This window comes from Phoca vitulina, unplaced genomic scaffold (genome assembly GCF_004348235.1).
Source record: "Phoca vitulina isolate PV1807 unplaced genomic scaffold, GSC_HSeal_1.0 scaffold40, whole genome shotgun sequence".
Classification (NCBI taxonomy): Eukaryota; Metazoa; Chordata; class Mammalia; order Carnivora; family Phocidae; genus Phoca; species Phoca vitulina.
Genome location: NW_022589743.1, coordinates 3,861,851 through 3,888,384, shown reverse-complemented (window position 1 = coordinate 3,888,384; position 26,534 = coordinate 3,861,851). Strand labels below are relative to the sequence as shown.

At 54.2% G+C, this 26,534-nt stretch overlaps 2 protein-coding genes across 4 annotated transcripts in view; one reads left to right on the top strand and one right to left on the bottom strand.

The window, feature by feature from the left end:
- Positions 1–4,786, top strand: part of SPOP (speckle type BTB/POZ protein) — a 65,628-nt gene extending 60,842 nt beyond the window's left edge. For all 3 annotated transcript variants that reach the window (XM_032428537.1, XM_032428536.1, XM_032428538.1), the window contains 2 exons: positions 2,806–2,948; positions 4,251–4,786. In XM_032428537.1, coding sequence (XP_032284428.1) covers positions 2,806–2,948; positions 4,251–4,395 — 288 coding nt within the window. In that variant the 3' untranslated portion in view covers positions 4,396–4,786. The remainder of the gene's footprint in view (positions 1–2,805; positions 2,949–4,250) is intronic.
- A 16,216-nt stretch (positions 4,787–21,002) lies between these two features.
- Positions 21,003–25,510, bottom strand: NXPH3 (neurexophilin 3). The gene is made up of 2 exons (XM_032428802.1): positions 25,066–25,510; positions 21,003–22,782 (listed from the first exon to the last, which is right to left on the bottom strand). The coding sequence occupies exons 1-2, from the start codon at positions 25,117–25,119 to the stop codon at positions 22,078–22,080; spliced, it is 759 nt and encodes a 252-aa protein (XP_032284693.1). The 5' UTR covers positions 25,120–25,510; the 3' UTR covers positions 21,003–22,077.
- Between the last annotated feature and the right edge of the window lie 1,024 nt (positions 25,511–26,534).

Below are 26,534 nucleotides of genomic sequence, written 5' to 3'. Positions count from 1 at the left end.
ATGTTAATGTGCAGTGTGAGTTTTCTAAAAGAATATGATAGACTGCATTTCTCTAACTTAGTCAACCCTGAAATCCTTTTCCTCAAGAATCACCGCTGGGGATTAGTGTCCCCCAAGACACACCTCGGGAAACTTTCATTATGTAGATATGCCAGAAAGAGCTCAGTAACCTGTCCTCCAAGGCCCCGTGGTCTGAGGAAGCACAAGCTGGGGTGTGGGTAGCTCTTTTTCCTGCGGAAGTTTTTCTTCAAAGCGTTTACACCTGGCCAGCAGTAGAGCCCGCAAGAACGACTGTTCCCTGCTGGAAGGTGTTGCTCCTCTTCCTGCCGTGGTGCTGCGGCACCCATCTGGGGGCAGAGCTGGCTCAGACCTGGGGGCACTAGAGCCTTCCCAAGATTTCCCTGTAGGAAGAGTCTCCTTCCACCTTCCTTTGCACCTTGAGAACAGAGGAAGTGCATGTTTTGACAGTGGAGCTTTATCTTTATTGATCAGCTTTTTGGAGTGTTTGTAGAGGATGAGGCACGTAAATCAAACCTCACTGATTAGGTTTGAAAGGATTGAATAGCAGCTTTCAAGATTTTATGAATCCAGTTAGGCAATGCGAACATTCCCTACCCTCCCAGTCTGGCTCTGCCATTCTGACCACAGGGATCTTGCTTTCCGTGGTGGCAGTAAGAAAATATACGCTGTGAGCTCTGGAGAAGTAGAAGACACAGCTTTTTATAAACATGCATTTATAATGATCCTTGATCCTGCCTCACCTGCCTTCTGATTTTCAGTGAAGTTTATACATGCCAGGTATTTACCTCCCTCATCTTCTAGCTCCCATAAGGATGAGTAGTATCAAAAAGCCCACTTTTCAGACAGAAATACTGAGGCTCAGCGGTATATATTCTCAGGGCCAGGGTTTGACGTCTGTGTCATTCGTGGGTTTTAATTCCTGCTCCTCAGCCAGAGAACCTACTGGGGAACCCCCCTATAAGTACACAGAGCATGGGGATCAGCCTGAATTGGCATTCTGTGGATGGTATTTTCAGTATAGTGTGTTAACTTACAGTTTTAAAAGATAAAGTAGTCGAATCACAGCAGTGCTTTAAATTTATGAATGAGAAGTAAGTGAAGGGTACATTTTCAAATTCCATTCAGAATTTTCTATCAGACAGTCTTTGCTTCAAGCTTATTTGAAAACATTTTTACCTTTACACCTTGTTGTGAGCTTCAGGAAAACAGAATAAGAAATCGTTCATGGAAGGATCTAAACATCTAGAATTTACCCAAGAGGCTGAAACAGCTTCTTCTGAGCTTTTCCAGTCTCCTGGGGACACGTGTAATTAGACCAAAAACAAAACAAAACACGTCGGCCAGGCCTGGGAGACACAATTTCAATCTCCTGGGTAAGTACAGCCATTAGGCAGGTTTTTCAGAAGCATAATTAAGAAAAAAACTTTGTCCCCCAAGGGACAAGAATGGCTACTTTTGTCTAATTATGCAGTAGGGATCAGAACTATTCACGGTAAAAGTCCTTTTAAAAAAATGTATCGAGAAAGGATAAGAGGAATGTTCTGTGCAGCACTGTATAAGGACTGAACATTTTCTCCACCTTTTCCAGCCTTTTAAAACAAAAACGGCAACCTAATTTCTTGCTTGTCTAGTGTCATTCCTGTTTTCCATGGAAACTGTTTTCCAGTTACTCAAATGTAAAAAATTAAAGCTGCACCAAAAGCAATAAAACTCTTCTTTTGCTGCAGGAGATCATAGTGCCAACAGATATGCCTCCTCACCCAGAACTCATAAAAATGAAATTGTCTTGGTTTGATTGCCGTGATTCAGCCTGAAGGAGTTATTGTGTCACTGAGTTCTGAGGTCCTCAAGATGGGACCGATACGGAGGCTGTGGATACCCTTAAAGCAGACCGTCCTTCTATGAGCTGATTAATGACGTTTTATTTTGTGCCGCCTTTTATCCCTTCCTCTTCCTTACTCCTGAAGTTCCTTAGTAAGTTCATAATCTCATATTTGAGAGCACGTAGTACAGTGGCATCAAAACAGATCAACTAGATCAGATGTGCCCAGTGTTAACCTAGACCTTCATTTCCAGAACATTTATACCCTTTACTTGGAAAATAGGAAGTTTTTAGACCAAAACCGGATCCAGGGTCTCTGCTGCTTTGTTCCTACCCTGAGAATCTTAACCTCAACCCCACTAAAGAGGACTCCATTTATCCCTTTCTCTTTAAAAGGAGGCTTTTGGTTGACCCTCATTCAGGACCAGTTAGTGGCGGAGATGCTGGTGAAAGTCACCACGGGGCTCCTTTTTTTACAGCCCAATGGGCCAGTTGGGATACCTGCCGGGCTGGTGATATTGCTTAAGTAGAAAGGACTGTGCTTCATCCTAGTTTGGCTCTGACTGAAAGGATAGCAGAAATGTGAAAAGTAATGTCCCGTTGGCTTGAAGCAGGGTTATGCCTCATTGTAAGGGAGGGTAGGTGGTGGTGGTCCAAGAAACACTTGAGTCTCTCTTGGGGCAGGTGACCTGGAGGGTGTGGGTGTATTCCCTGATGGCCATTTTTCTAGTAGGTGGACTTTAGAACTTGAATGGCAGCCACGCACGTTATTTTCGCGGCCTTCTTTTCAGCCTCGGGGCGCGCTTGTGCTTTATCATTGAGTAGTTCAGTAGCCTTGGCACGCTCTGTGCAGTTTTGCTTGGGAATCCAGTTCCACGGCGGTCCCGCTGAGGAGCAGAGCTTCGGCGGTGGCAGCCCGGAGGCGCTCCCGCCCTGACCACAGCAGTGCTTGTGTCTTACAGTACGCCCTGGAGCGCTTGAAGGTCATGTGTGAGGACGCCCTGTGCAGTAACCTCTCCGTGGAGAACGCCGCAGAGATCCTCATCCTGGCTGACCTCCACAGCGCCGATCAGTTGAAAACTCAGGCGGTGGATTTCATCAACTAGTGAGTCGGCATCTTCAAAGCTGTTCTTTCAGGAGAGTTGGGCTAGCTAGAGAAAGGAGAGAGACTTTGAATTAGCGAGTAAAGCAGGCAAATGGCTTCATTAGCCCCTTGTAGTAGTAAGTAGAAGGTTTTCATCTTTCTCTTCAGCTTGACAGGATGGAAGATGTTTTTTTCCTCTCTTGTGGGGCTAATCCGATTGGTGAGCGAGGTGCTTTCCTTCCTCGTGGTGATGGGAAACAATGAAATGATAAGTGGCTGGCCTGGAAAGGCGGTGTGCCCCGAATGGTAGCACCTTCGCTTCCCACTCTTGGGCTTAGACGTGTAGATCTCTGGGAGAACAGAGGTGTGTTTTTTATGAGGTAGTAAAACGTATCTAAGAGCTGATTGTGGAATGGGGAAAAGAGAAGGGATGGCCAGTAGTCAAGGTGGTTAAATACTGTTTGGAAAAGAAAATGTTCATTCCAGTAGATCTGTCCCTTCATCCTAAATGACAAATGACCTACTACTTCCTGCAGTAATTCTCAGTGGGTCATGTTCTGCTCCCTTGCCTGTTGGAGAACAAAAGTAGGGAAAAACCCAAAGGGGAGAAGCAGGCCTTAAAAAGCCTTCACAGCAGCAGTTCTGGGCTGAGGCAGGCCTAAAAGGTTGCCGAGTAGATGGGTGAACATTATTCAACACAGAAAATGCCCCCAAACAGGAATCAACTTCCTCAATGTAAGGTTGTTTGTAAGGTTGTTTCGAAGGAGTTTACCAATTACGGCAAAGGCAGGTGGGAAGAGACCCCTAAATGTTCCTTCTAGTGACTGCTCGCTCCGTGCTGGACACTTGCTTGGTGCTCTTTAGATGTTAACCATTCAGTAGTGTGGTTATGATCCCCTCCTTTTTGATCGAATAAGCCCCAGGCTATGATCTGCTCTGTGGTCAGGGACCAGAATAATGGCAAAGCCAGATGGAAGCTCAGAGCTGCCTGACCAAGAGAGCCCTGGCTCTTTCTCTGTATTAGCATCAGCAGTGAGTATAAAGAGCACTGACAATATAGAGAAGGGCCTGAGGAACATTTCACCTTTTGTATTTGAGAGTATAGGGGCTCAAAGTCCAGGTTTTCAGAGCTGCGGCAGCCCCAGCCTGGTCACCTGTCTGCACGGTGTCTGACAGACTCAGTGTCTAGTAAGGGTTCTGCCTGAGTGTTTCTCCCAGTGGCACCCTTCCCAGCGAACTCTGGGAGGTTAGACTGCCCCGGGGGCTGTTGACCCCATTCCTCTCACACGCCTTTGGTAATCCCTCTCTCCGCATTTCTCCTAGTCATGCTTCGGATGTCTTGGAGACCTCCGGGTGGAAGTCAATGGTGGTGTCACATCCCCACTTGGTGGCTGAGGCCTACCGCTCTCTGGCTTCAGCACAGTGCCCTTTTCTGGGACCCCCGCGCAAGCGCCTGAAGCAGTCCTAAGATCCTGCCTGTCGTAAGACTCCGTTTGTTTTCCTGAAGCCGCAGCCACCGTTGCTGCCACTGACCACCAGGTAGACAGCGCGATCTGTGGAGCTTTTACTCTCTTGTGGGGGCAGGAGACTGCATCGTGGCCCCCAGACTTTCAAAACAGCACTAAATAAACTTGGGGGAAACGGGGGGAGGGAAGGGCCCGGGACCTGGGGCTGCTCAACCTAATGAAAACCCTGTTGCTGCGTCACTGTGTTCCCTTTGGCCTGGCCGAGTTTGATACTGTGGGGGTTCAGTTTAGGCGCCGGCCCTGAGGACGTCCCAGCGGTAGTACTTCGGAGAAACCTGTATGCATCTGACTGAGCAGAACAAATCGTCAGGTGCCTGGAGCAAAAAGGAAAAAGGAAAAAAAAAAAAAAGGACATTTAGTTTTAAGAGAAGGGAAACGAAAAGGAAAGAAGAAAGGATTTTTGCAGAATTTCTCAAAAATCAGTTTGTGGATTCCAGTAGTATTTATGTTGAGAGAAATTTTAGTCCATCCAGCTGTGCTAAAACTTGGATATTTGTGACAACTCCTCACCACCATACAAGTATCAGAAGAGCTCTCTTGTTGTTAGCACTTATTGTTTGCAAGAACAGAATACATCCTTTTATCCTTTTATGAAAAATGACAAGTGAAGGCGAGAGGGGAAGGAGGTTATCTGAGCTGGAAGATGCGTGTTCTGATGTGGTGGCTTTTGCAAAAAATCTTTATTGGTGTTGAAAACTGGAAAAAATAATTCATCCAGAATTCATACTGTCTTGACAAGAACTATGGTTCTCTGTTTTTAGATATTGTGGAAAATGTTTTTTGGCATTTTTCTCTGATTTTATTTCTCCTCCCTCCCCCCCTTTTCTAAAAAAATAAAACGCAAAACAAAAACAACAAAAAGAAGAGAAAAGAAAAGGAAATTTTATTATTAATGCTGTGTGACAAAAATCCCAGCCCAGATTGCTCAGCTCTTTGTACCTGACTTGCCACCTGCGTAGGAGCCGGTCCTGTTCCTTCCAATTCACCCCTTTCCTACAGGGGAGAACTTCCAAATGTTAATTTTTTTCTTTTTGAAAATATAAATAATTACTATTTTGTACTGTGTGGTATCTCTGGTCTTTTGTTTCACTCACCTGGCTGGTTTTTTGGGTCTGAGTTCCTCAAGGGATTGCAAAGGCCTAGTTTGATCCTTCAGCTTGCAGAGATTATCTGAGAAATGGCTATCCGTGGGGATTTATTGCGTCTCCCTCATCCTAGGCTGCCTCTGTGAGCTCCCAGCATCTAGTAGAGTCTTGTCCTCCTTCAGTATCTCGCAGGCCACATTCTAATGAGGGATCAGGCTCCTGCCTCTGCCAAGGCAAGTAATGGGAGTGGGCTTTTCTACACCCTACATGTGCTAACACCTAACTCCCAATCTCCCTTCTCCTGGCTAACTATAAAAAGATCAAGGGGACATGAATGTGGAGATTAAATAAAGGGAAATCATTATCTCTGACTGGTTCTGTCACTGACTTGATGTGTTTCCAGAAAAGTTAATGTCTGAATTCCCAGTGGGCTCACGAGGACACTCCGGGGCTCCTCCGCCTTTGTCACAGCAGTGTTGGACAGGACAGGACAGTGGGACACACTGGAAAATGCAGTGGCCATGTGGTCAGGGTGTGTACCGTTTGACCTTAGATGGAGACTCAACGTATTCCACCTTCCATTTCCCTTCAGTGACTTTGACCTTTGCAGATTTTCCAGTTTTCATTCATCTTGCCGGTCGTAGACTGGACCAGCTGTGGTCTGGCATCAATACAACCACACACAGGATGTGCTTATTAGAAACCACTCCACGGTACTTCTCAGCTTCCTCCCGTGGGTCACGTGAGGAAGTGTCCTGTGCTGCCTCGTCCCCGCTTTCCAGCTCAGCACACTGGCCCGGGGCTCTAGCATGCACAGAGTCTCCTCCGCCCGTGTGGCCTCTCGGGCCACTGCATTCGCTAGTTCGCTCAGCTCTTCTCGGTTTTCACTGAGCCTTCACATACAGTATTTCATTTAAACTTCCCAACAACCAAGTGACAGACAACACCTTCCCATTCTATAGCGCAGAGAAGTGGAAACCCAGAGAAGTCAAGTGCCATGCGTCAGATCCCACAACTGTCAAGTGACAGTTCTTCTGACACAGTCCCCTGAAAAGATTATGTAAGGAACAGGAGGAAGTTCCATTTCTGAAAAGTTTCAGTACCAGATCGGTGGTAAAGCTTCCTTCCTATGGGAATAGCAAGAGCAAAGCTCTCTAGAGAGATCCGTCTGCTGTCCTGTTCTGAGGGGCCAGGAGGACCAGCCTGGCTTCAGATTTGCTTTCCTCCTCATTCATAGAAAGCTGTGGGTTCAGGGAGCATGTCCTCGGGAGGGTAGCAGTCCTAGTGCCAAGCTTCGTCAGGAGGAAGGTCTCTTTGGGGATTTTCCAATATTTTTGGAATCTCCAATATGGGCTTTACTGTGGGTACAAAGCTGTTAAGATTTCAGGTACAGGTGAAACTGCTCGATGCTTCTCCTGTCATTATTACATTATTTCTGGACATGTTTGTTTTGGTTTAAATGATACAGTTGAAGCCATCTGGTTATGACAACATCAGAGCCCCAGCGTACTGTTCATAAACCTCCCACCGCCACCACCCCCTCCCTCAGCTCCCCCACATCTGAAATTTAATTCAAGTTAACCCCACAGTCTGGGGCACGTGCTGTCACTGCACAGATGTCCGTGCCAGTGGGACAGTTGGAGATTGCAAGTCCACAAGGATATAGCTTATTTCTCTAAACAATATTTCAGGCAAGTGGTTTCACAGAACCTTTGGAGTTGAGGTTTGAGGTCCAAATAGAGTATCTGGCATCGTTCCCCACTCCCCCTCCTCCCTGTTGTCAGCCCCCCTATATCTGGCCATCCGTGTAAGATCTTCCCGTTCCCTGTGTGCAGATGAAACCTGTCTGTGTTGCTATTAGGCATCTCCAACACCTTAATGGGATTTAACAATTCAGGTGAGAGAGGCCTCTCTCTTCCTTATCAGTGGCTAGTCTGCTGGGCTTGCGGGTCTTTAGAAGGGAGTCTTGTGGGTTTTTTTGGTTTTGTTTTGGTTTTTTTGTTGTTGTTTTTTTTAATTCTAGCCGAGGACGTCAAGATCCTTTCTTAGGCCAAAAGATCTCTGGCTTCCCCATTCTGCGCATCCATTTATAAATCTGGTTTAAACCTATTGTGGGTTCTCCGTATTGTGTGAGCCTTGCAGATGAAAGGAAACAGCTTGTATGTTTATGAGCAGAACAACAAACAGAGGGGGAGTCGAGCTGCACTTTAAAACTGACTGTTGCTTTGTTCTGGCTGCTCAACTCCTAGACAAGAACAGCAGCTAAATCCCCCAACATAACTGTATTGGATCCTTTGGTTTATCTTCGTCAAAGACAAACTCTTGGCTGGAGCCCAACCTTATTTTCCACAACCAATTATCTTTTTAATCAGCCCGGGCCCCGTGTGTTTCCTTTATCTCATGACTTTTCACTGAACTCTGTCCTACATCATTTAGATTCATTTCTAATGGCTTGCTGACTAATCTAACATTCAGGTGAGGATCGTTGGACTGCTCTTTATGTACATGTATGCACAGGGTGGATGTGTTTTCCCCCTTTTAATTTCAGAGGTGACCGCACCACGTTGAGGCCTTTGACCCAATAGGTGGACACCTCACGGAGGCAGTGAGCAAGAAAGCAAATGTAGGACGATCAGTATCTGGGATAATGAGCTGGGAGAACCAGAAGCTTTGACCTCGAGATGAGAGCAGAAACTTGAATGTTGTTGACTGATGGGATCCTTATGCCGCTAAGCCGCTCCCCCTTTGTAAATCCCATAATGCTGGAGTGGAAAGCAGCATCTGGAATACTGTTTGGTTCTGATTCCTGCAGCTCTAGGAAAAAAAAGAATTTTAGACTTGAGGGAATGCAGCACAAGCAACAGAAATGATTAAGGAGTTGAAGGGGATCAACTCTAGGGGGAAGACATTATGAAGATAAAATACGTGTAACTCAAGTACAGGAATGTAGCATCAGGACCCGCGGTTTACAGAGCTCGCAGGAGTTCTGAACACTTGCCAGCTTGTCTTGCACGGTTCCCATTCATCCCAGTCGTATAGCTTGGGAAGGTGATAACGTAACTTGCTCAAGGTCACTCAACCTGGCTCTGAGCTAATAAGCAACAGACGGCAAAGGAGTAGCTTTGGGCCTTAGGCCCAAGGCCCAAAGAGAAAATGAAAATCCAAGAGTTTGCCTGGCAGTTAAGTGGACACACGCCTACTCATAAGGCTCAGTTGAAATGGGGAGAGTTGTAACTTTCTCAAGACCTTAAAGGTGAGCTCTTGACAAACCAAAGGGAAAGAAGCCCCCCCCACACACACGGTTCACCTTTTGATGTCTGAGCAAACCAGACATCCAGCCAAGTGAGACGACACGTTCAAGGTCACAGGGATTAAACTCAGGCCAGCGATTCAGCAAACAATGGCCGAGCACCCAGAAGGTACCAAACATTGTGCTAGGCTAGGATTGGGGTGGAGGGTGGGATTTCTGCTCTACCAATTCAGTCTAATGGGGGAGGCAGGGGAGTGGCCCTCAGAAACAAAGCAGAGAGGTCATAACATTGAGAACTGAAGAGAAGAACAGAATTTTTGCAGTAAGGAGGTCAGTGGTTACCTGAGAGCAGTTTCTGTCAAATGGTGGAGGCAGGAGGCAGAAGCCGAGACTGATGAGAAGGTAAGCAAATATAGAATGAGTAGAAGCTACGCTTTCCAGAAGTTTGGCAGGGAGAGAGAAAAGGAATCTCTCCCGCCCACTCTTAAGGACTTACGCCTCAATTTAGTCAACACGTTTATTTTTGTCTAGAAGTCATGTACAGGTTGTTCCATAAAATTACATTTCAGTAACTGATCTTTGTAATAAAATGTATGTAGAATAATTACAGCTTTTAAGTTGAAGAAGAAAACAATCACCTTCAGCCCTTAACACAATTTTGAGAATGATTTCCTAAATTTAGACAGACATATGTTTCTGTACTTCTTCAACCTATCCATCTTCCAAGTAAAAGTTTGCTTCACATTTACTAGAGACCTTTAAAATGTTTTAAGGAGCCAGTGGTTTGGCTCAGCGTTGAGCTACCAAAAGGTATAACATTTAGTACCCCAAAATGTACGCCGTGATTGGTAGCTTTGCCAATTTCCATGGTGTAAATACTCCCACCAGGGCCCAGTTCAGACTTCAAAGGTGACATCACAGGAGCGCAGAATTGGAAAGCACGCAGCTCACTGCTGCCTAGTATTTCCACCATGCAGATACAGTAGACATATAGAACCTCAAGAGCGTAGGCAATAGTAGAATGGGAAAGAATTCGGAAGAGATGAATTTGGAGCATTTATTACCTTTGCTGTTAATTGCACGTTAACATAATTTAAATTTTAATTGGCTATTTAACAACCAGCTCTCAAAATTCTTAAAAATGTTGTCCACAGTTCACCTAGACAGCCAGGGTGAACCAGCTCTAGCACGCACCAGTGGTGTGGTTCAAATCTGTCCTCCCAACATCTGTGCACCTCATTATTTCCTGTTATCCCACAGCACTTACAAATGCCTTAAACTCCTTAGTTTAATGGTAAAATGAAGTACAGTTGACCCTTGAACAACAAGGGAATTCGAGGCAACCCTCACTCCCACTGAGCAGTCAAGAATTTGCATGTAACTTTGGACTCCCCCCAAACTTAATGATTAATAACCTACTGTTGACTAGGAGCCTTACCAATAACAGTTGATGAACATATTTGGTATGTGTATTATATGCTGTATTCAAGCTCGAGAAAAGAATATTATTAGGAAAATCATAGGAGAAAATGCATTTACAGTACTGCACCATATCAAAGAAGATCTGCACGTGAGTGGACCCATGCAGTTCAAACCCATTTAAGAAATCTATAGATAGAATGACATTGATAACGTGAACCAATAGTCCTATTACACATTTTAATCTCTCTGGGTAAATAAACATTTTATTTCTATCTCTTATCAGTACTAGAAGTATTTTATTGAACCACTGATGAAAAATAGGCATATCCCCTGACAACATGATCCGGTGTAACCTCCAGTCATTCCAGGGATGTGATCACTGAGTATCCTTGCTGCCCCCGTGACCTCTGAACAAAAGCGAAGGAGCGCAAGCATTTGGGAGCGGTCAGCATACCACTGGGTGATCCCCAGGGCCTTCCACTCCAACCTAAGTCTAAGACCCTTGCCTCAGTGTGGCCTTGTAAGAATGAATTCTCTTCCCTTTTCCTTGCTAATTATTCATTTACACATTCAATATATGATGTGCCAGGGGCTGGGCTAGCTTTTAGGGGTTAACAGGGAGTTCCACCAACTGCTCCCTGCCCTCCATGGAGCTTAGAGTCTGATGAGGCGAGAGCATCCTTAATGATCTCACGAATACGTGATGTCAAACCATGCTGAATGCTCTGAAAGGAATGTATGGGGCACTGCGAGAGCCTGTGAGTAGGGAATTCATCTGGGGGATCCAGAAGGCTTCCCTAAGAAAGCAGCTTTTGAAGTGAGAGCTGAAGGGTAAAGGGCTGTGAGCCTGGGAAGGTGGGGGAGGCACATTCTGCCCAGAAGAAATGGCACAGTGAAGTCCTGAGCATCGGGAGGGAGCTCGGTGCACTCGAGGAACCCGGGAGGCTGGGTGGCTGGCCTGCGGACAAGCGTGGCAGTGAGTTAGACGCCGGAGCTGGGAGCACCTCCCTAGGTCACGTGTAGGATTTAGGTACTTAATTGAGAACAGTGGGAAATCATTGAAGAGGTTTAGGCAGAAGAGGGTGACAAGATTTCATTTTAATAAGATCTCTGGCTAGAGTTTAGAAAAGTTAATGTTGACAGTGGCGACAGTGGAAGACCAGAGATAACAGAACTTGCACTGGGGAGGTGGTAGAGCTGAAAAGTAGATCCATTTGAGAGAGATTTAGGGGGCAGATTTGGCAGAACTTGATGGTGGTTGGATAGAGTAGGGACAAAGAAGCCACCAGGATGGAGTCCCCCCAAAAAGAGACGGATGGGAAGATAAACAGGCTGGAGGGAAATGAGATCACTGATTTCATCTGACTTGCTGATCATGAGTTGTCCTGAGAAATCCAAGTGGAGGCATCATGTGGGCTGTTCAATGTATGAGCCTAGCATTCAGAGGGGAAATGGGGACTGGAGAGAAGGTTCAGGAGATAACTGGTCTATAGGTGGAACTGAAGCCCTGGGTGTGTTGGATCCAAGGAAGAATACAGAGTGTGGAGAGAAGGGGGCCTGGGACTAAACCGTAAGGAACCCTTAGCTCTGAAGGCCGGTAGAGGAAGGTAAGTCACGAAGGAGAAGTGGCCGGAGATAGGAAGAAAATCAAAGTCAAGAGGACCAATACGAAGAGTTAAAAGTGTCAAATGCTGTCAAATAAGAACAAGGATTTAAAAATGCCCGTTGGATCTAGCAAGATGGAAGTCATTGGTGACCTTAGCCAGGGTCATTCAGGGAAGGGACCGGGAGCGGGGGGAGGTCACGGATGAGCAGGGAGGACAGGCGCAGGCTTCAGGTATGGCTGTGAAGGGAAGAAGCTCGGGCAGTGCCTGGAGGAGGGAAATGAGAGGGAGGTGGGCTTTTCCAGAGGACAAAACCTATTTGTTTAAAGCTGATGGGAAGGCTCCAGTAGAGAGGGGATGGTCCGTGCCCTGAGGTTCTGAGCACGCAGGGGGCTGGGGGGCTGAAGAAGGAAGAGGAGGGACCCTCTCTGGGGGTGAGGAGAGTCCTGCAGACACAGGCGCCTTTGTGTGAGGGTGGGAAGTTGAGCAAGGTTGCCCCTGGGGACTTGTATGTTTTCCGGTGTTACGTAGGGAATAAGGCCAATGGCTGAGAATTGCTGGGAGCGGGGTGGGGTGGAGGAGTGGTCTGAACTGAGTGCAGCGCGGAGGGTCCAGCCCGGGCCGGTGTGTGGCGGCACAGCATCTGGAGTCCGGGAGCCTGGCTCTGCGCTCCCGCCACCACTCGCGGTCCTGGCCAAAGTACTTGCCTGCGTAAGCCTTAATTTTCTCATCTATAAAATGGGCATCCTGCATAGAGTTCTCTTGGGAAATTAATGAGAAAACATATGTCAAGTCCTTAATTCAGTGACTGCCATTGAACAAGAAAGACACACTGCTGCTAATGTTAATGTGATCACCACATAATTCGCGCTGGTTCCAGCTTACCCCATATATAGCCTTCGGAGTCCGTTCCCTTTTAGGATTTCTTGGAATGGAATATAAATCTTTGATGAGATATTGAAATGGGCACCTTTGGGAGCATGGGGGGATCCTCTGAAGCAGAATTCCCTGTGGGGAGAGGACCTGCGTCGAGAGCCTGGTGTCCTGTGAGCTCCCAGTTCTTAGGCTGCGGGCGTGTGTGGAGGAGGGGGAGTCTGCAGAGGTCCCAGGAAGGAGTCCGCTTGCGCCAAATCTTTCAGTCACCTGGGATAGCGCGTGTATGGTCACCCCTGTCACCACTGTCACCATCTCAGAAAGCCAGCAGCGCTTGGCATTAGGCATTCCAGAGAGGAAGGTGGGAGGCGGGGCAGAAGCCCTTGGGCTTGCAGATGTGAGAAGAGTAACTCTGGGACCCAGGAGCCCTGTTTCTCGGGCTCTTGCTGGCTTCTGAGGGGCCGGGGAAGGATGGATGAGGCATAGTCGCTAAACCAAGTCCATCTCCACACCAGTTTCCTTCTTGGGCTCCTCTTCCTTTTTCCTTCCTTCTCTACTGCCTGTCCTTCCCTCCTCCTGCAGCATGGAAGCTTCCATTTCTTTCTCCCCTGTTTTCCTAGACATTTCTCTCCCCCGTCTCCAGTCCGGCTCACTGGAGTGACATCTTGAGCCTGATCCTGCCGCATTAAAAAAATAAAAAAGCCTGCCTACACCGAGCCCTCCAGTGCTGATCTCCGCTGAGCTGAGGCAGATGGCAGAGCCTGAGTAAGCAGCCCCTCCTATCCCAGGCCTGGTGCTGCCAAGACTGGTAAATGGGGCATTTGTATACCCTCCCATGCTCCTGTATCCTGCGCCTAGCCCCTGTCTCCCCAAACCAGCACCGTTCTTGTCTCGTGTAGATGCTGCCCAGCAGGGGTTAGCTCCCTCTTGACCTGTGTCTCTCCCCTTCTTGTCCCTATCCCTGTGAAAGGGTCCCACGATAGCCATGAAGTTCAGGGGTCGTCTGTGAGTCAAGATCGACTGGCTAGGTTGTGTGTGTACCCCATGCCCTTGGCCCTTCTCAAAGTGTGGAAGAAATGGGTCACACAGGCCCAGTCCTCAGGGGGACTCATCCTCGGGGTACAGTCCGAGATGGGCATGCTTCGTACGCCTAGTTCTCGGGGGGTACCAACAAGGGACTACGGGCCCTCCAGGCTGATGAGAAACTGATCCGTAGGGTGGAGGTGACAGATGGAGGTGACGGGTGGAGGTGACGAAGACAGGCAAGGTAGGGGGTAGGGCGACGTAAGGCAGGAGGGGCCCTGGGCAGGCTGCCTCCATACGCTTGGCTGCCTGCTCTGTAATTCCGTGCTTCTAAATAAAGACCCTGTGGCCACCTGCATCCTCTGAGCCTTGTGTTACGTTTACAAGGAGAGGTCTCGGGCGGGGCGAACACAGATGAACCTCCTTAGTGCACCACAGGGCTTCTGGAGTGCGGACATGGGCTTCTGGGCCCAAGGAGCAGTAGCAACGCCACCAAGGGCCCCGTCTCTTAGGCAGAACCAAGGAAAACAAAAGTAGCTTCCTTTGTATGCATCATCCTTTGTAGACATGACAGACTTCTGATCTCCCCTGTGCGGTTTTCTCCCGCGCATTCTTCCTGCAGCGAGAAATGAATGTGCCCATGGCCATTCTTCTCCCTCGTTCCCTCCCTCCCAGGCTGGGCCAAGATCGGGAGGGCCATACTGTGGGACTCTTCAGAGCAGCTCCCCTGATCGCTGCCCCGGTGCCAAACACAGTTCCAATTGCCACACACATTCCAGTTCACCACAGCCCTCCGATAGGTAAAGATTATCCCCATTTTACAGATGGGGAAATCGAGACACAGGGATGTTCAGTAACTTGCCCAAGGTCTACAGTTAGGAAGTGGCAGCCTGGCTTCAAGATCCATGCTCGCAACCACTACCCTACACAGCCTACCCAAAAAAAGAAAGAGAAACCAGGTTTCTCCCCCTTCCTGTGAGGCTCTGGGATGCCCCTGGGCCCCGGCAGGTGGGTCAGAGGGCCGGGCGGTGCTAGATGCCAGTAGGCCTGCCTGACATGGTGCCGCCATTCAGAGTCGGTTTGTCCGTTACTGTAACCATGTGAGCAGGTGGGGAAAAGAACTGCCATCCAAGGCCCAGAGAAGCCCGGTGAGACTAGGTCAAGATCACATGGCAACTAAGAAGTATACCCACTCTCTCCAGATGCATCATAGTTGGGGCATGGCCTTGCTTTGACCCCAAGGTGGGGGAGCCCTGGCTCCCTGGGACTGAGTAGGCCATTCTTCCCCCGGTGGGGCTACCCTGTAAGCCACGAAGGGGATCTGGGGCAAGGAAGCCTGGTTTAATGGAAAAAGCGGGTACTGGGTTAGGATCCAGAGGGCCCTGGCTTTTCCCATGACTCTCAGTGATTCAGGTCGAGACCCTACCCCTCACTGTGCCCCAGGAGCTAACCTGGGTCTCTGAGGACCCTTCTAGAGAAGACAACATACAATACCGGGGACAGGTGGGTGGAGGGGTGGGGCTCTCTCCTAGCCAGGAGATCGGGCATGGCAAGTGGGGACAGCGGCTTGTCCTCCTGTCGTCACTTCCCCTCCCCAGCTGTGGTCATGCCTGGGCATGGAGGGTTCGGTGTGCAGGACACTGGGGTGCGGGTAGTTCATTAGCTAGGCCTTGGAGGAAGGGCCTCTGCCTCTGGGGAGCCCGCAGGCCAGCTGGCTAGTGGCACCTAGCCCCTGCCCTCACGGAGTCTCCGTTTCGTTCCGAGGGAGCAACAGCTCCCGTGTCCAGTCCCTCATTAGTCTAGGGGGGATATCCACATGTCCTGTTGTTACGGTCCCCAAGTTGGCAGGGACACAGCACTGCAGGCTCAACCAGAGTCCGAGATAGGAGCAGGATCTTCAGAGAGAGCTGTGGGGGGTCAGGGGACAGCAGAGGACACGGGACGGAGCACAGGGTGAGGCTGAGCGCAAGAAGAGGGGAAAGTGGTGGGAAGGGTGGGAGCAGAAAGGCCTAGGTCCCAGGGAGTGTGTCCAACAGAGCAAAGTACGGAGTCTCCCCAGCTCAGCTTTGGAAGGAGAACCTTTGGGGTGTGGAGTGGCAGGGCCTAATGATTCCTAATCTTTCCCCTTGCGTTTCTCCTTCCCCTTGGGGTTTCTTGCTCCAAATCCAACCACTGACATCATGCTGACCCCAATAGAGCGTTTCCTTGAAGGCCGTGGCTCAGGTATGAACCGAAACCTCTTCTGGATCTCCTGGCGCCATGGAGACCTGCTGGAACTTTCAGAGGCTTTATTAAACAGTATTTGTTGAATGAATGAGCACTAAGGGAGAACAGATGGGTATTAGTGTATGATATCCACAAGGCTTAAGAATAGCCTGGCTCACAGAATCTGCCCCTGCCAAGGCTTGGTGGGCTCTGGCCTGGGCCCCTTCCGTCTGCCTTCTTAGGGAGGAGCCAGTTGAGGCCCAGTGCCAGGGCAGTCCTTACTGGTACCCAAGAAACAACGTGGCCGTCTGCAGCCCACCTCAGCTTCTCGCTTTCATCCCCCTCCCCAGGGGGATGACACCTGGAGGGAAGACCCTGTTCTCGGGGGGGGGCATGGCTTTGGTGGATGCGGAGGTACCCCTGTTTCTGAATAGGCTGGGCTAATTGGGGGGGGAATCAGAAGCATGCCTGTTCTTACCCAGTGTCCTGGGCGGGGCCAGGGTCTCAGGCAGCTGAGACCTGAGCTTCTGCAGCCTGCCAGCATGTTTCTAGAGCCTGCTGCTCTGCTCCCCGGGGCCTGCTTGGCCCGGCTCCCCGGCTTGGTTGCAGCCCAAGTCAGAGCCGGGGGCTGCACTGGCTGTTCTGGGCAGTTTGTGTCCACCGGGTGGGAGAACCATCCCGAAAGCCTGGGTTCGCAGGGTGATGGGAGGGCAGCCACCCTTCTGTCCTGCCCTCTCCCCTCCCATCACAGGGGCCCTCCTGCACCGGACTTCCAAAGCTGTGTTGTTGCAGGTAATTAAAGGGTTTTAATTAAATTAGGATCCCATCTGGCTGGGATCAGCCAGGCCCTTAACGAGGATTGTGTGTCACCAACATCAGAATGCGGATGGGGACTCAGACGTGCGGGGGTTGAACTTGGGGACTGGAGGCCTTTCAGACGGGGGCTCCTGGCCACGCCGCAGCAGCTCATGGCACCCCGAAAACGAAGGCTCTGTGCCCCGATGCCAGGGAGCCGGGGGAGAGCTTTCCCAAGTTCGTTCTCGCCCGCCAGCCTACAGAACCTGACTGATGTGCGGCAAGATCCGGGCGCTTTCTCTCATTTCCCCAGATGAGGAAACAGGTCCGCAGAAGGGCAGCGCTCAAACACATCCACTGGGTCAGGTGGCGATAGATTCAACTAAGAAACGGAGACCCGAAACACGGTGGCTTCCATAAGGCAGACATTTGATTTTTCTCTCACAGAAAAGGCCGAAGGGGGAGGCAGCCGCGCGCTAGCATGGTGTTTCTGGTCCACACCACTTCCTACTTCACGAGGCGTTCAGGAACCAAGCCTTCCCCCAGCTCATTGTTCTGCCACTTGCGGGATGTGACTCTTAGGCCCATGGTCTCTGATGGCAGCAAGAACTGTCCTTCAACTATCTTATCAACTCTTTCCAGAAGTTGCCAAATAGCCCTTCGGCTTACGTGTCGCTGGCCAGATCTCAGTCACGGGACCACATCCAGGGGCAAGAGAGGCAGAGAGATGTAGTGTTTATCTCAGGCAGCCATATGCCCAGCTAAACACTGAGGAGTCCATTCCTACGGAAAAGGGGGACATGGCGAATACGGGACAGTTAGCGGCCTCGGCCTCCTGCGTTATGAGAAGCCCGGGCTCCTCGCTCCAGCCCCGGGGGCCCTTCCAGCTGCACCAGGAGCAAGGCTGAAGTGGACGTATACCCACGTCCCAAAACAAAGGAGGAAGAGGTAACATTTGTCGACGAAGTCACTTAATTCCTCCCCCGCCCCCCCAGTGCTCCAATGTAGGTAGATCCCTAGGTTTCCACCTAAGGAGGTCTGGCAGATGATGTCCTTTGCCCAAAGCCACCCAGCTAATGGGGACGCAGATGTCGATTCCTGCAGGCACACATGTTGTCAGTTCGGGGGCGGCCTCCGTGGTTCGGGAGGTGGCCCCGACATGGTGCACTGGAGAGCTTTGAAGTAGGCATCCGTCGCTTGCATTTTGAGCTTGGCAGGCCGACAGGAAACAGGGGTCCGGCGGAACCAGAGCCCAGCCCCCGACCACCGAGTGCCGGGTCTCCTTCGGCGGATGGCCGGATGGCGGCAGCTGCCTCTCCAGGAATTTGGCATAACTGGCAGGGGCCACCCCCCCAATCTCGCCTCCGCCTCATGGGGCCTCTCCTCGCCTGTCGCCCCAGCCCCCGTTCTCCTTGCCGGACCCCGGGACTCAGTCTCTGGAAGTAACATTTCTCTCCCGCACTCCCCGCCATGGCATTGGATCACTTCCCAACCCAGAGCACCTGGTTCTCGTGTGTCTCCCACAAGCCCCTACACCTACCCAACTTGATGATCCTGGTCCCCGGTCACCCCCTGACCCTCAGCTGCTTCCACCCTCCGTACACCCCTTCCCCCACTTCCCTACCCACCCACCACCTCGTGCAGCTCTGAGCCACGGGCCTCGCCTCGGGACACTGCCACATGCGGGGTCACCAGCATCCCTGCCAAGGATGGGGAAGGGGGTGACTCAGTTCCCGCTTGCTCATCCCAGGGAGGAAAACTGAGGGGGAAGGAGGAGAGAGAAGGGACCTAGACACCTACTGCGTTTGCCTCAAGCTTCATTCAGAGGAAGACTCGGCTTTGCTGCCAGTTGACCCGACACGGATTCCCTCTTGTTAGCTTCACAGACTGCTGGGAAGATTCACCCCGTCAGAGACGGGGACACTGAGGCCTAGACAATACCTGTGCCCAGGGCCCAAGGGCAGAGGCAGCCTCTGGGTGCTCTGAGGGCAAGCTTTCCCACCTGTGTCCATACTGCCGTTCTTGCCCTCGGGAGACCAGTCTGATGAAGGAGGCACAGTGCCGGCCTCACAGGGTGACAGACCCTGGCTCCTCAGTCTCATAGGGCGATATGGGCCGTGACCTCAAAGCTTGCTCCACTCGGATGAAGGAGACAAGGACTCTGCCCTGGGGCAGCTCCCCAGCTGGGTTGAGCAGACTGGAGAGCTGGACCATGGGACCAAAAGCTTTGTCACTGAAGGGTAAGGGTGGGGGTAGGACCTAGAGCTTCTTCCTGGGAGAGGAGACAGGTTCATTCCAGAGGAATCCACTCCCCTGTGTTGGAATGGCAAGATCAGACGATCAGAGAGCACTTGGGAGTGACTGGGGGTCCATCTCCCCTGGGAAGATGTCACAGACATCACTCACCGAGGGGAGCAGAGGTTGGTGCCTTCTTAACGAGGGGCAGTTGGATAGACCCCTTACCTTTGTGAGGTCCAAGGGGGCATAGGAAATATCGGCGGGTGGCGAGAATATCAGGGCCCAGAGGTCTATTCCAAAAGAATTACAACTCAGGAGAAAATCTATTAGCAAGATCCTAGCTGAGAGGAGCAGCCAGGTTAGTGGGGAAGGCAGAAAAGGAGGGATGAGGCAGCCGAGTGGGCGCGAGGGTGAAATGAAGTTATTAAAATGGACCCCCCCTCCCCCGCCGCTCAGGCGGAATGTGTGCCAGGCGGGCCAGCCCTCCAGCTGTCCGTGGCATCTGGCTCTCCACAAAAGAGGAGCCAGAGGGGGTGGGGCAGTGTCCCCCGGGGCCTGCTGCTAGTTCAGCCAGGCCAGGTGAGGAGGCCTTAGGATCACTGGCCTGCTTCTCCTCCTCCAGCGCCCACACGGCTGTGGGAGGTGGTGGGGCCTGGGGGGCATCCGCAGGTGAGAGAGTACACCAGATTCCAGCACCCCCCTCCCCCAGGGCAGAGCCTGAGCCCCTGGGCCTGTCTGAATTCTGAGAACCTGTCCCCATGGCCGAGGCGGGGGTGTGTCTCAAATCTCTGCTGGGGAGAGGTGGCCCCAGGAGGCATGGTGCAGGGGAACGCTGCAACAGGAGTGTGAGCTTGAGTCATGTGCCCTTTCTGGGTCACTTCATACAGCAAGGAGGCTGCTAAGGCCTCGTCCAGCTCTGCTCTGTACTGAGGGGAGCACTGGGCCGTGCTGAGTGCCGGTGTGCAGGGGGAGACAGGCTGGGGGCGGCAGGACCCCCTTCCCCTCATGCTAGGACTCTCCTCGCTGTGCATGGCCAAAAGGGACCCAGGGGACCTGAGTGCTGCCCTCCCAAGCGAGCAGACCTAGGATGACCTCAGAGAGGGCACTGTGATCTTGGTACTTGGGGCTCAGCGTTCTGCTCACTGAGCCCCAAAGGGCCCAGCTGACTCCCAGGCCGGGCGCCACGGGCAGACACCCATCCCAAGGCCCTCATCTCGGCTGGGGGCAGGGCAATGGCTGCTTTCAAGCCTCCTTCTGTCCCCACTTCCCCCCAACCCGGCCTGTTCCTGCACCAGCACGTCATCAGACTGAAACCCCAATACCCCGATTCCCTGAAAGGACCCTTCCAGGAGATTTGCGCAGGAGAAGCAACTGGAAGTCACAGGTGGGAGAGCGCCTCACAGGTATCTGTCCATGTCGGGGAACCAGAGCCAGAGAGGAACGGAGAGGTCATATGAGTGGTCCTCAGAGTGTGGTCCCTGGGGCCAGGAGCATCGGTGTCTCCCTGGGTCCTCGTCAGAAAGGCAAATCCTTACACCCCACCCCAGACCTACCGAATTAGACACTCCGGAGCCCAGAAATGCGTGTTAACCAACACTCTCAGTGGCTCAGAGGCCCACTCACACGGGAGAAGCTCGGGGTTGGGCAAGCTCCTCATTTTACAAAAAGCGGCAAGAGACCCAGAGAGGAGAATGGACTTATCCGAGGCCACGGAGCAAAATACCGACAGAGCGAGAGCGAGGGCCCCCCACCCCGGGCCCACCCAGATGGCCGCCTAGGGAGGCAACGAGGAACACAAGGGCCCATCCCACCTTCCAGCTTTTCTTCCCCAAGCTGCTCTGCAGCTGCCCCCCCCCCCCCCCCCCCCGGATCGTCAGGCAGTGTCCGTCCAGCCTTCCCGATGGCTCCAGGAAGGGGGCCGGAGAGGGAAGCCCTGAGCCCTCACGGAGCTCTGGTCTCCAGGACATGTCCTGCCGCCATCTGGGCGGGGCTGGCTGGACGCTGGGGCGCCCAGGGCCCTTTCCCTCCCCGGACAATTCGGAATCCAATGCCTTGGGAAAGCTTTATTCCCGGCTCCAGAACAAGACTCTGCACACAGAAGTTGACAATCAGGTGATTCCACACCCCGCCCGCCCCTCCCGCGCCCACAGACAGACACCATGGAACGGGTCCAGCACGCCCTGGACAGTCTGGCGTCCCCCGGCCCCACGGCCAAGGACAAGAGGGGAGGTGCCGGCTCTATCCAGGGGAGCCCCAGGCCGACAGGCAAGGCTCGCTGGCTGGACAAGGACACTCCCAGAGGAGCCGGCAGGAGGTGGGGTGGCGGAGGGACACAGCGCAAGGACGGGCTTCCATCTCTGGCCTTGGTGTGGGGAGAACCACAATCACCCTCTGTCTCAGCTTAAGGATGGGTGTCCCTTCAGCACAAGGGTGGGCGGGGGTGACGGGGTCCGCAGCCATGGCAGGAGAGGGAATTTTGGAGGGATGGCCTGGCTGGGAACAGAGGGTCTATTTGTCAAGACATCAAAAAGACTTCAGGGTCACCACTTCAGCCTCAAGCCAAGCTCAGTCCACAGTCCAGGACAAGGTCCCCTCGGTGGGGCCCGAGAGCTCCTCCTGCCCCCCGCCCCTCCCCGCTCCCAGAGCTGGCTCCCGGGCAGCCCCATCTCTGCCGTCCTTTGTCGCCTGCTTGGAGTCCACGCTGAGGAAATGCCCCTCTCCTTGTTGCTGCTCTTCCTCAGGATGGCAAGGAGGGAGCCCAGGCTTTGGGCTCCTCTTCATCCCTTTATTGGGGCCACACTGGTCTGCCTTCGCCAGAAGCCTCCAGGACCCAGCATCTCCCTGCTGCTCAGTGGGGAAGCCCTGCGGGGCTGCGCAGAGAACCCACTGCTCCTCAGGCGCTCCCATGTCCCAGTCGCTCCACAGCCTCAGGCTGGGCCAGCACTCGGGACCCCTTCCCTGCCACCACTGGAGACTTGGCCCTGGCCTCGCTCGGCATCTCCTCCTCTCCACCCCCCACTCCCTGCCCGAGGTCCCTTCCTTTCCCTGCCCAGTATCCAGCCAGATGGCCTCCTCTGTGCGCCGGCCTGTCCTTCCAGCCCCGGCCTGGCCTCTGTGGCCTGCCCAGGGTCACCCGGAAGGGTAGTAGGGAGTATCGCTGTGGTAGTTGTAATCCGGGCACACCTTCTGGACCAGCCTATAGTCCGTGCTATAGAAGGCGATGTAGACGCAGACGACCTTGAAGGGCTGGGAGCAGCTCCAGGTGGCCGAGCTCTGAGCGTGGTCTCGGGAGCAGGTCTTGGCCGGGTCGTGGGTGCAGAGCGAGGTCCGGCGGCCCCGCTCCACCTTCTCCCACTCCATTCGGCAGTTGAAGATTTTGGAGGCCTTGGCTTCGATGAAGATCTGCTGCTCCTGGTGGAACTCTACAGCTTTACTGGGGGGTACGAGGCTGATGGAGATGTTGCCCTGGCCAGTGGCGTTGTGTCGGAAGTGGACGCTGAAGGTCCCGTTGCCGTGGTCCACGATCTTCCCGGTGACGAGCAGGTTCAGGGCCACCGTCTTGATGTTGGAGTAGAAGTCACCCCAGCCGAAGATTTTCTTCACCTTGGCCGAAGGTGGGGGGCTATGGTTCGGACGGTTGGGGGGCTGCCCAAGGACCCCCCATGCCTCCCCAGGCGGAGCCAGCAGCCCTAGGAGAGTGGAGTTGGCCATGGGGCGGGACTTGGGTGAGATGTGGCCCCGCTTCCGAGGTATCCGGGGCCGGGGCTGGCTCTCATGGTCATCGCGCTCAGGGTCCTCTGAGCCGGGAGGGCCATCCTCCTGGCCATAGATGACCTGTGGGGGGAGTTTGGAGGAGAGTGAGAGCCCTGTCCCCGGAGGACCCAGGAGTTCCGGTCCCTGTTCCCCACCAACAGCCTGTCCCTTCCACTGACCTGAGGCTGAGGGACCCCCGCACATCACCCACTTTCGCTAGGGTTTGGGTGTACACTCTGCCTTGTGTCATGGTCCCAGCTCACCTTCTGACTTTCAGGTCGCCCCCCCAGCCCCCCACCCCCGTCCTGCCTTTGGCCACTACTCAAAGTCTGGAAGGATGATCAAGAATTCTCTCCAGTGGACCAGAGAGACACTGTCCCTCCCCCTAGGGAGTCTCCAGTCTGATGGGGGAAGTCTAGCTCCCGATCTTGGGAGAGTCCTCATCAGATGTCAGAAGCGTAGCCTTGTGCTGATGGAGCCCCCAGTCTTATAGGAGAGGCTACAGGGTCACAATTTCACAGAGGAAACTCCCTGCCTCCGAGAAGTTCACAAGGTGATGATGGGGAGGCACAGTCACTGCCCTCAAGGAGCCCCGAGTAGAATAGGAAAGCTCCATCCCTATGCTGGGAGAGCCCCCGGGGTGGACGGGAGAGGTGCAGCCCTGCTTTTTGGCACTTCCTCGTCTGTCGGATGAGACACCACCGCCCTTAACCCTAGGATATTTTGTCCTCTGAGGCTAAGAGAACCAACAGACCCAGGATGGCCAAGATATGGAAGGTCAAAAACTCTGGGGGTCACCAGTGAGGATGTGCCCAGACACTTGCTCCACGAGACGGGAGTTCTTATGCCCATTCTACAGATGAGGCCGCCAGGATTCAAAGGCGACATCCCTACAAGGCTGAGTCACATAGGGTCCACCCTCCCATTCCACCGCTCACTCCTGGCCTCAGGGACAAGATAGGTCCGTTTGTGGAGGTTCTTATCCAAGCCCATCCCCACCCGGAATCTTGTGCCCAACTGCCAAGGCTTGGCCGGCCTCTGCTGGGTCGGCTCCGGCAACTGGCAGCACCTGGGCAGGCCTCCTGGAGGAACTGTGGGGAGGGCTAGCAGGACAGCGTGACCCGGCTCAGACACCGGACGGCTCAGGAGGGCGGCAGGGAGTAGACGAGGTTTCCTGAGGGCAGCCGCCTGGTGTGTGCTTACTCAGCTTCTGAAGAGAGTACTCGCCCTATGTGTCCTGTTACCAGCACTTGGGGCACCAGCTCACAGCTAGGCAGCTTCGGGTTTGCTGGTGACCCCTGGGGTGAGGATGGGGGGATGCCCGAGGGCTGGGATCTGGAGGGCTCCAAAGGGGCCCCAGGGTCTTCAGGTCTCCCCCCACCCCCGTTCTGGCCCCAGCCCATACCCTCAGAGGTGTGCCAGATGGCCCTCCCTGCTAGGCCCCAGGGGTAGGGTAGAGGGACAGCCAGGAGGGCCTGGGGCTGCAGCCCCGTGTTTACTTGGCCCTGGGGGTCGCCGCTGAATGGCTGGAGGGTGGGGAGAAGGGCCGCAGATGCGGACAGGAGAAGGGAAGGGTGCTTCCACACTGTGGCAAAGGGGAGGTGGCACGGGGGGGGGGGTTGTTTTGAGGAAACGGGCGGGTCCAGACGTGGGGCCGAGGCTTCTCTACGGCAGGACTGGGGGCGGGGGGCCGGGGTGGGACTCCTGGGCGTCCCGGGCGGCGGGGACGCGGCGAGCGAGCGCACGGGGAGCGGGCTCTGGGGCGCTCCGCTCAGCTGCCGCGGGTGCCCGGGGCGGGAGCCGCCTGCCCAGGTCCTGTGGGGCTCGGGCTGCGCGCGGCCGGGAGAGGAGAGGAAAACAACGGGGGGGGGGGGGGGGGGGGGGGGGGAGGGCGCGAGCAGGGGCCGCGGGGGGCCGCCCTCCCTGGCCTGAACAGGCTCCGCGCGCCGGGGGACCCCGGTCCCGGGCCCTCGGGGTCCCCGAGGTCAGAGAAGAGCCCAGGGCCCCAGACCTGGCAGGTGGTCAGCTCCGCCACCCACCCCCACTCCCCTTCTGCGCGTCCCGGGGCGTCGGGACCGGGTCGAGTAACCCTTGGCGCCCCGCGGCTGGCCTTTTCCCTCGTGCTGGTCGCACCGCCCGCCGCCGGCGGCCGAGTGGGTGGGCCAGGCGAGCACCCTCTCCCCGCCCCTATTAACCCTTGCGGTCCAGTCTGGGTCCTCGGACCCGCCCTCTCCCCCGGCCTCCGGCTTCCCCTCCATCCCGGGGATGTCGGGGGGGAGGGGGGGAAGAAGGGAGAAAGTTTCCGGGCTCTCCCCCGTCCTCCGGGCCCCCGCCCCTCCGCGCAGCTCCCCGCGGGCCACTCACCAGATAGAGGCTGCCCTGCACTAGGAACACGAAGCAGCAGCGAGTCAGTTGCATCTTCCTCCTTTGCTCTCGGGCCCCTTGCTCTCCTCTTTTCCTGCCGGGCTCCCAGGCCCCTGCCTCGCCCCTGCTCCTTCAGGCGCGCCGTCCCATGCTCCAGTCCCCGGCGGCTCGCGGCCCTCCCCTCTGCCGGCCGCCCGGGACCGACCCCGCCCCCTCCGGTCCAGCTGTGCAGCCGCCGCCCCCCTCCCCCGGCCCAGCTGTGCGCGGCGCGGCCCCCTCTCGAGGTCCCAGATGTGCGCCCCGAGCGCCTCGAAGGGCCCCAGCCGCGCGGTGCCTCTGCCGCTCCAGATCTGCGCTCGGCGCCCCCCTCGGTCCAGCGGCGCCGCTCTCGCCCAGATGTGCTGGGGACCCGCGCGCGCGCCCGTCCCTGGCGCTAATTCCCCAGGCCAGACGGCCCCTCCCGCCCCGTCGCGGCGCGCCCCCTGGCGGACGCCCCTGGCTGCGCCGGGCCCCGCCGCCCGCTCCCCGCGCAGCGCCCCGCCAGACTGGAGCGCTCCTGGCGCCCAGGCGGCTCCCGCTTCCTCGTCCCTCCCACCGGCGGCGGCGGCGGCGGCGGCAGGTATGGTGAGCCCAGCCGGTACCTCCGGAGTTAACTCCTCCCCTGCCGGCCCGCAGCCCGGGGACCTAGGACGAGGGGGGCAGGACGCGGGGGCGGAGGAACTCTCGGCGAGGAGGGGAGAGGGTGGTGGCCCTGGGATAGGGACCCTACCCTTTCCATCCCTCTGGCAAGACGCCTGTTCCTCCGCAGCGGGCATTGGGAATCAGCTGCCCTACCCCGAGCCCCAGGAGACCTGGACTTGGGAAAGGTTATTTTCTCCAAACCCATTCCTACAGCCAAAAAAGAACGTCAATAACGAGGAGCCTGTCCCCACAGCTGAAAGTCACTTTCTTTCTGCAAGACTTGCTTCTGTGCGGAAGGAAGTTCTTCTAGGTGTCTAGCCTCTATTCCCTTGTTATAATGTCAGTTTCTTTCCTCTTCTACTTTACTCAGAGGGGCTGGGATAACCCCCCACCCCCACCCTGTCCAGTCACTGTGACAGGAAACCTTTGGCCAGAGCCCTGGGCTGAAAAGGTCACTAGGGGCCGGGCTGAATTCTGGGGCTGGGGTTAGAGGTAAGCCTCCTGAGAAGCTGAGGACTGAGGCGGGCAAGGTCTCCCTGGAAGCTGTGCCTGCCTTCTTCCCTACTTCCCCTCCCTGTGACTCAGGGAGTGACCAGGCTGGGACGTTGTGCTCCTATCCCCACGGGGTCCTTCCTTATGTCTGGCCTCTGCATACCTCCAGGGCAAGGAGGAAGAGCAGGACCCTGATCTGAAACCCCCGATGGTGGGTCCCATCCTCCATCATCCCACTCATATCCATGTTTCCTTGCTGGCATTCTAGGACCTCTTTAGTCCTTAGGAAAAGCAAA